The 8,797-nt window shown below is 47.3% G+C and overlaps 1 protein-coding gene across 4 annotated transcripts in view; it reads right to left on the minus strand.

Moving 5' to 3' along the window:
* The window catches only part of LOC146198510 (protein Wnt-4-like), a 93,271-nt gene extending 92,471 nt beyond the window's left edge, over nucleotides 1-800 (minus strand). For all 4 annotated transcript variants that reach the window (XR_014704996.1, XM_084594012.1, XM_084594010.1 and 1 more), the window contains exon 1: nucleotides 516-800. Coding sequence is in view for 1 of the 4 variants with exons in the window: in XM_084594010.1 (XP_084450136.1) it covers nucleotides 516-527 (12 nt within the window). In the remaining 3 variants the exon portion in view is untranslated. The remainder of the gene's footprint in view (nucleotides 1-515) is intronic.
* Nucleotides 801-8,797: the final 7,997 nt, after the last annotated feature.

Consider the following 8,797-nt stretch of genomic DNA (forward strand, 5'->3'; position numbering starts at 1 on the left):
AAGGATTTAAACCTAAGTGCGAATTTCAAATACATAATGCGAACCATCTTTTCATTGCAGTTTGGTGCAGCTGAAAACGTAACACCCATTAACTATACTACATTTCATGGGTTTGAGCGGGTAGGCAGTTTTAAAGGGAGTTTATGTATTACGCTAATTGCTATGTCGCGTGCCTCAATTAGCCTTTACGGGATTGTAATAGATCCGAAGGAAGATTTTTTTTTCTGTTCAAAATTCTCTTAATAGCAGGTGCTGCCACTGATTGCCACGGTAACGTGTAATATCCGTTGACGTATTGGTCTTGTGGCAAGAAATGTAATGATGGGTTATCAACCAGAATTCATCTCAATCACTGAAGCGGCGACGGGAGCTCTTCGCACACTACTGCATGCTGCTGTAAATCAATTAGTTGTAAGACACCGGTGCTTGTTCAAGATATGGAATCACGTGCCTCGAGCTTCCTTCGATCTGCTTTTCTGAGCAAACAGCGTGTTCCATACTTCGTAACTTCTTACCTTTGCAGACATCAGAGAGCGGTCAGGTCACGCCATATGTCTCCTTGGTTGTTCTTCGCACTTCGACATCAATAAATGTCGGGGTCAATTCCGAGCGGCGCCATGCATCCTTGCGCCATGAAAGCGATAAATTCAGGGCACGAAACCTCGTGCACTTGAGTACTGCGTTCACGAACGTTATTCCCAAACCCCTTTTAGTTTGGCGCTATTGGATGGAAGAAGAACAATAAATGCGCGCACCTGCATGAAGCAAGCCCGGAGAAGGATAGCGCGTATCAGAAGCAAGGCCTTGATATTGCTTATTCGCGCCACGCAGGAGACGACAAAAAAAAAAAAGTCTGGCCCAAGGAAATGAGACAGTGGCCGTCTGTAGCACACGGTAGCAGCGGCGTGGCGGTGTGCACCGTCACTGTTCGCGGCTTATCTAGCCACGTGCCACTCAGTCGCTGATAACTCAGACTAGGCAGTCATCCTAAAAAAAAAAAAAAAAAAAAATCTGTCTGTGACATGAGCACGCATGCGCGAGCGGATGAGCTAGGCGATGAAAAGACGCGATCACGCTATTCCCAGACAGAAACTGCGCAGTTCGTTGCGGTGCCCAGCGACGCGCCATGTTAGGCTGCGCTAGGAATGGGCTACCCCGTTTCTGCTTCAAATGCTTCAGCGCACTTGTAGACTGGAGAAGTGAGGTTCAGGAATCTCTATTTCCTGTAGTAGATGCGCGCAGTACCGGTCCTTGTGGAGTTTGTCGAGTTGTCGGAAACACGGGAGAACAACGTTGCTCCCTTCTCTAAACTGAAGTATTTTTCGGTTCGGTACCGTTGCCCTGAAAGCTTTAGGGTGCCCCAGTTGGCTTATCGTTCGGCTGCCATGAGAGGACTTGACTCTGATGTCTCTAGACTGAAGTTTTTCTCTGTTCGGTACTACTGTCCTGAAAACAACAGGGTGCTGCAGTTGGCTTTTCGTTCGGCCGCCGTGAGAGGACTTAGCTCTGACGTCTGTATTGAGTGGACAATGGCTCTAATGAAAGTTTCCGATCGGTGACTGTGAATTCTGTGCCTGACTTTGTGGTCGCTGCCAGTGTGTTGCCGAGCCTAAGTCGCCACGCCGCTCATGACCGATGGACGGATCTGCGTCTACCAAGGATACTTCTCTACGAGCCAGGCCGTCGGCATCGAAGGTGAGTGCGAGGCGAGGGCGACTTGTGTCCGTGGAAACCTCCTGTTGACTATTAGTGAAAATTTAAGTTTCATGAGCTCTTTGCGCGAGCATTGCACCCAAGGCAACAAGTAACAACATGTATATAGAGGTTTCCTGGACCATCGCCATCGGGTTTTTGCTCCGTGACGCAAGCGCTGTGAGCAAGGATAAATGGCGCTGTAGGCTTAGCTCGCACTGTAGGCAGGAAGGTGTAGGTATTGAGGCAGCAAGCGAAATGGGACCTGTGGTGTCTACGGAATTAAGCCAAAAATACGGCACTATGTTGAAACTGAACTAGTTTATTCTTTCTTGTGCACGAGTCCGTGCAGACTTCCGGGATGACGTCCTCGTGTGCCGGCGCATATGTGTTGACTTCGTAACTGGCTCCTTTGATGGTTGCCGGATTTGCTTCAAGACCGCTATTGTGTCTGGTGACGGTGCACTTGCTATTGTGTTGTAGCCCCGTCGGATTCTATTTACGAGGTTCGTGCCTCGGCATTTTCAGTGATGCCCTCCTCTTCCTTGAATGTATTTCGCTCTTACCACCGTCAATTATCGGTATTATTTCGAACCCTGCTGGAGTCTCATGTGGAGTTTGATGTCGCTCTTCGAGAAGAGGCAGATAACTGTTGTTTTAAAACAGTTTCTTCATTTCCTCTGTCTTCAAGTTAACTTTTAGGTCTCTAGCCCCAGTGTGGCCTGTTCCAAGTTGCCTTCGGCTGCTGCGGTTGCTTGCTTGCCCATGGGGGCTTTTTCGAGAGTTTTTCTTTATTTGCTTGTGCCTTCATAACGGGTATCCTGGAGACCACGCATCGACTACCTCGGTTTTCGTCCTTTTCGCTCAGGCCGAGCCTTTGCTCCTCTGCCGTTGGTGTTTTCTTGATCTCGCTTGGGCAGTGTCTCCACTCCCGTTAGGACTAGCGAGCATTTTCTGAGCTTATGTCTTGGCCTGGCCGACGGGGCTTCCGTGTTTAGGGCCGCTGAGGCCGCCTTTTGGTCCCGCCACTTAGCAACGGCGTGGTCGCTCCGGATCTTTCCAACTCGATATAGGTCCAAAAACTAGGCTGCCCCTGAGATATTAGTATCCAGCTGTTCCACTCTTCGATGTATTCCATTTAACCAAAAATGGGTTGGCCAAGTTGATTTTAACCAGGTAACACTGTCCAAAAACTGGAGAGCTTCCATGTTCCGTACTATACGAACGCTTCGGAACGCTCTCACATACCACCCCTTCCCATCTCTTTCGCTCTCTGGTAGGAATAATCGAGTTGCTCTTAAGACGACATATTTGTCAGTTACTGTCAGCTCCTCAGAAATCTAAGCAAAGGGCTTCAAGTAGGCGTTTGTCATATTTTTTTATCATCTTCCTGGATTTCCCTCTTTAGCTGCTGTACCAGGTCGTCATCTTCGTAGGCCTTTTTCACTTCAGATATTGTCATACTCATGGGCACTGCTGGCGTGCTGACAAAGACCACATACTCTGGAGTGCTTTGGCCTTCTACGGTTTCTGGGCTGGTATCGTTGGCGTATCTTTGGTATCTTGACAAATAGGCTATAGGGCTGTCTTTTCATGATGTATGCAACACTTAGTAGTTCTGTTGGAGTCGTAGGTTTAAGTGCTCTAACCTGACTGATAGTTCTGCACTCAGATTCTGGAGCATGGAAGCGAGCAGTTCATGGTCCGTCTCAGTTTGCAAGGGCTCCTCTAGCCGCAGTAGTTTACCATCCCGAATAAACTTCGCACTTCCGAGGGATTTTTTGAGCTAGACATGCGCTGGTCCGCCTCCACCTTGTCAAATTTTGCTGTGATGCCTGACTAAAAAAATATGCTTTCGAAGTACTTTGCACTAGTTGTTCCAATCACCACTTGTTGACGTTCGGGGTCAGTCCGGTCTCTTGCAATTCTTTCAGCACAAAACGTAGCCATGACTGGGCTCTTTGAGAGAACTTCCGGATCCTGAAGTATCGTTTACGTTGAGTCATCATCATCATCATCATCAGCCTGATTATACCCACTGCAGGGCGAAGGCCTCTCCCATATTTCTCCACTTAACCCTGTTCTGTGCTAGCTGCATCCACTTGACCCCTGCGAACTTCTTAATCTCATCCGCCCACCTAACTTTCTGCCGCCCCCTGCTACGCTTTCCTTCCCTTGGAATCCAGTTTGTTACCCTCAGAGACCATCGGTTATCCTCTCTTCGCACTACATGTCCTGCCCATGTCCATTTCTTCTTCTTAATTTCCACTAGAATGTCGGTAACTTGAGTTATTTCTCTGACCCAATCTGCACGCTTCCTATCTCTTAATGTTACCCCTACCATTTTTCTTTCCATAGCCCTCTTGAGTACCTCTTATGTAGAATCTGTCGAATGGCGTCTTCTAAAATTTCTTCTCCTGAGTTTACTCCAAAGAGGTCTTTTGTGCCTTCTCAGTGCATGGTGCGTGGCGAACGCGGTTTTTTGTCACGATGTCTCGATATGCTCCAGCTGGTGGTAGCCCTCAGGTGCGACTTCAAAAAAACAGTTGGCAACGTTGTGGATACTGATGTTTTCCGCCGCCGGCATGAAGCGTATTTGTCATTTTATGCCTTCGTTTGGCTCACGCATGCCAACGCTCATTCTAACGTCACTTGTATCACTTTGTTTTGGGATGACCACATTGGGGAAACCCACGTATTCGGTCGTGTTGCTGCCTTGATTGCGTCGAGTTCTAGCATCTAGAGCTCTTCCTGCTCTCCTTTCGCAATTTGAAATGAATGTTTTTGTGTGGGCAGGCTACTGGTCTCTTCTTTTATTTGGAGCTATTGATTTGGTTCAGGTGTCTCTATTCGTTGAAGAGTGGAAATTCTGTCTCACGACATCCACGAGGGCTGTTGATAGGGCTTGCATGAGACTGGTCCCATGGAGCTTTGTAGATCAGTAGAGATGCGGGCTTTCCTTTGATGTCACAAACGTTTGTTTCCGCATTCTGCTTTCTGGCTTTCATCTTTTACCTGAAGAGTCCTAACATCAGAAGTACTGTACTCGCTCCATACGGCATGAGGTGTATGTTCGTTTCTTGCAAAGGTGCTCGCAGTACTTCGCTCCGAAGTCTTTTTTTCTGAGTCTAGGCAGAATTCTCTCTCGAGACCATTGAGTTCTAAAACTATAGTTGGAATCTTGTACTCCTTGCCTTTTATGAAGTAGAGCTCTTCTTAAGGCGGTCTGTTGTTTGTTCCAGTTTTTGAAGTGTTCACACTCAAGTCGCTCCCTGTGATCCTCACAGCTGAGCAAATTCATTTTTCTTGCTTTACTTGGGGAAGGTGGATCCCCGTGCTGCGCATTTCTATTTTTCTCCAGCATTGTCCTCCACGCCATGCGCTGGTTTCTTTGTGTATTTTTTGTGTTATTGCTGGCGATTCTGCCGCTTCTAGTTTGGGACTACCTTGCCTACCGCCACTGGCGTGTGTCTATATTTAACTAGCTTTTCGTTCGGCATTCCATTCTTTGAGCTACATCCGTTGCATGAAAACGGTCCAACGAGATCTCCTTTTCTCGAAAGGCGCTTCTTATTCTCGACGATGCGGGTCCTTTTATAATTTTCTATAGTGGTTTCTTGTTAATGTCGCCGAATTCGCACGTACCTGCCAGCTGTCGTAGACATACCCGAAACTGTTTCGGTTTTCTGCTGCTTCGTTTGACGAAACACGAGACGCTCGAAGCATCGTTCTGCTTTGCTGAAAAATGATTCTTTAATATTTCAACCACGGTTTCGTACGGCACACCCGTGTCCTGGTAGCGAAAGTGCAGTCGGCAACCTCTCCCACAATGTGCAACAAGTTCGTTCTCCTTTTGTTGTCATCGGTGATACTGGTAGAAACCAGGCAATTCTCGAATCTCGCATGCCCTTATACGTCCAACGCCGTGGCAGTAATTTAGCGAGGTCTTTTTGGTTCCCTCTTCGGTGTGGCCCAACGCAGAGTCGTCTTCCTTCTTTAGGAGCGACGTTGGCGCTCTGCTGCGTCGTTCTGGGGTCACTTTCGATATCCCATCCTCGTCGCAAATGTGTGGCGTTTCCAGGATTAATACAGACGGATGAGGCTTGGTTAAAACTGAGTTTACCGAGCTTATTCTCTCGTGGTCGCATTCATACGGACTCTTTTGGCAGTGCGCACCCATCTCTTCCATTTCTCTGCCTCGGGGCGGCCACTTTTCCTTGTTTAGAAATATCCCTGGCTTTGGGCAGCGATGCTCGGCGCGGCATCCGAGGTGTAGCGTCATGTATGATTGGCAAAAAGCACCGCAGGGCCTACCCAGTTTTGCTCGCTGCCTCAAGGGGGTTTAGATATGCGAGCTCGCTGCCGTTTGCGTCCCGGAGCGAAAATCCGTTCCGAATGCCGTTGCTGCCAAGCCACTATGTCGTGTCACCGTACTTACGGCTGCGCTTTGACCGACATATGGTTTGTGGTAGCACACGGTGCTCGGAAAATCTCGCCAACCCTGCCAGCCAGCAACTCGGAAGAACGGACACTGCCTGCGGTCTGTGGCACATCGCGTTTCCGCTGCAGCCATGGTGGGTAGTCAACCTTTTCTACTTTTCAGCTTCGCTGCTTCAGGCCTGTTCCGTCTCCTTCTGAGGCGAACCACGCAGCGCTCGTGTTCCCTGCCACGGTGAGTATACACGACTGCGATACGCTTGCGCGTCTGTAGCAGGTTGTATACGTCATCCTTTTTTTTTCTCCTTACAGATGTTTCACTTTGGCTTTCGTGTACACTGTACTGTTGGAAGCTTCGACTGCGCTGCGTCGCAGCGTCAAGTTTTCTGCGTTTCCGATAAGCGGGAGTGTGACTTATCGAAACGAGAAGACTGACAAGGCTGCTGTAACTCAGGCGGCTTCCTCGCCACCGAGTATAGCTGCAAAGAGGTGGATGATGTAGCTTAGTCGAAGTGCGAGCGACAAACGCCGCGTTTGCTTCCGACAGTGCAGCCAGTATGCAGCGTGGCCAACAGAACCCTTGGACAGCTCAGCCTTCATCCAAAGATAAATTTAACCTTTTATATCCCACGATTGTCCTTGTCTCAATTACTTGTGTTGCTACCAGTCACCGATGCTATTAATCGCCAAAATGCCGAACAAGCTGCGCAAAACGCATGTTCAAATATTCGTTTCCGGCGGTTTTAAACGAGATTTTCATGGACATACCCATACATGACATTTTCATACATGATGTACCCATACATGGAATATCCTTACAAAGACATACCCATACATGACATATACTTAAGTCTCGTCAACGAAGTTGCGTACCATTACTGTGAGGCAGTAAATTTTGCCTCCTTTATCCTCAGTTGGGTTTCACCTTTTTTTGTTTGCTCTCAGACATGATGCAGGTTAGTCAACATAAGTGTACCACCTTCGGGACACGATGCTGCGCTCTGTGCGCAAGGAGGTCAGGGCTCCTCATTTGAAGTTTTTTAACTGCTTTCCACGCAACATTCGTTTCTCGCGGAATGAATTTGTATTTACAATAGTTTCTCAAGTTCGTATGCAGCCATTTCTTATGTTGGTCCTAACCAGAGAACCTTGCTCGAAGGCAGGTTTGTTCTACCATGCAACGATATTTTTTTTTAGAGAGCTTGCAACTGATTTCGAAGCTTTAAGGTACTTTTCATCCACACCTGAAAACACAGTTCGCTCTGCAATCTTGGATGATCTTCGTTACAACAAAATAAATGCCCGAACAGTTATTGCGAGAAAGAATCTTAATTCTTCCTCGCATGCATTTTTTTAAATGTTTAGCTTTCCACGACATCATCGGCACTTGCCGACTTAGTCTCTCGTGTGCTTGCTTACAGTACCAGTTTAATTATTCTTAAACTCATATGTTGTACGTGGTACCATACCTCGCGCGTACCTGGCTTCCAGCCATGACCCCGTAATTCTGGCACTAAGCATTGCTTTAGTTTAAGCAAATGCTTTCCTCCCATCAGACCACTCGTTAACATGCATCTATGCAGACTGTAGGCTTACCTTCTGCTCTGATAATTTCTTTTTCTTCCTTCTTTTCTGAAAGTTTGATCTACATATCCACGAGTTCACCTTTACTTAAACCAGCGTCGTCATCCAAATAATTGCTTTGCGGGTAATTATTTGAGATGATATATTCCCTGTGTCTGTCTAGTTCTACGTTGAGTCCTCATCAATGCAGTCATCTGAGATCATCCGTATTGTTTTTAATAGTCAGCTCTGTACGCCAGCAAAAGGGCTTCTTGGCCAAGAAAGGCGAACGTAACTTCAGCTCTTTTGTGGCATGCAAAGCTGCTTTCCTCTTAAATACACTATTGTCGCTATTTGAAAACTCCGCTTCTTTCCCACCTCTTCTTGTTTCCATGCTTTCACCAGTGTGTAGATTTTCGCTGCTCTTTTTTCCGTCGTGAGTTAGACTGCAAGGGAGAGCTAGCAGGTTAAAATATAGCGCTAGACAGGGACTGTAAGCACAACAGCGCATTGATGATATAAGATAACGAAGACGAGAAATGAGATAAACGAGTGGAGCTAGTAGAGAGTGGTCAGGAGAGAGAGAAAGGAAGGCAGTAGAGAAAGAAAAGCCAATATGGCTCAGGCACAGAAGGTCCTATCTGCGGCAGCAGAACTAGAGAAGCTGTTTTCGTCTCCTTCCCGAGGCGGCGCGGTTATGTCCATCGCTACTTTCATACCGCCAATTCACTTCGAATCAACGAGAGCTGATATGCGGCGTCTTTTTCAGAGTCGAGATGCGCTTGTCCTCCATTCTAGGTGAGGGCAATGGTTTGTGGCAACCCTTGGCTGCTGCCAATGAAGGCGTGTCCAGAATGGTCACCTTTAGTTTACCGCGCGCGACGAATTAGCTCAATCTTTGCGCGCTAATTTTGTAGCCTCTTTCGACGATGAATATGCTCTTTTCGAAATATGGCCCACTGCAATTTTTGTTGTCGTTATTTTTGTTAAATATTCCGCGTACTGCTGCTTTTTTCTTTACGTGCCACATAGTACTAAAATCTGTGAAGTATTCAGTCTATGTCGATGATCTATAGACAGCCTACACATCATCCAGGGTATGAAT

This window comes from Amblyomma maculatum, chromosome 2, assembly GCF_055883805.1.
Source record: "Amblyomma maculatum isolate TAMU_Amacu chromosome 2, ASM5588380v1, whole genome shotgun sequence".
In the NCBI taxonomy this organism is placed as follows: Eukaryota; Metazoa; Arthropoda; class Arachnida; order Ixodida; family Ixodidae; genus Amblyomma; species Amblyomma maculatum.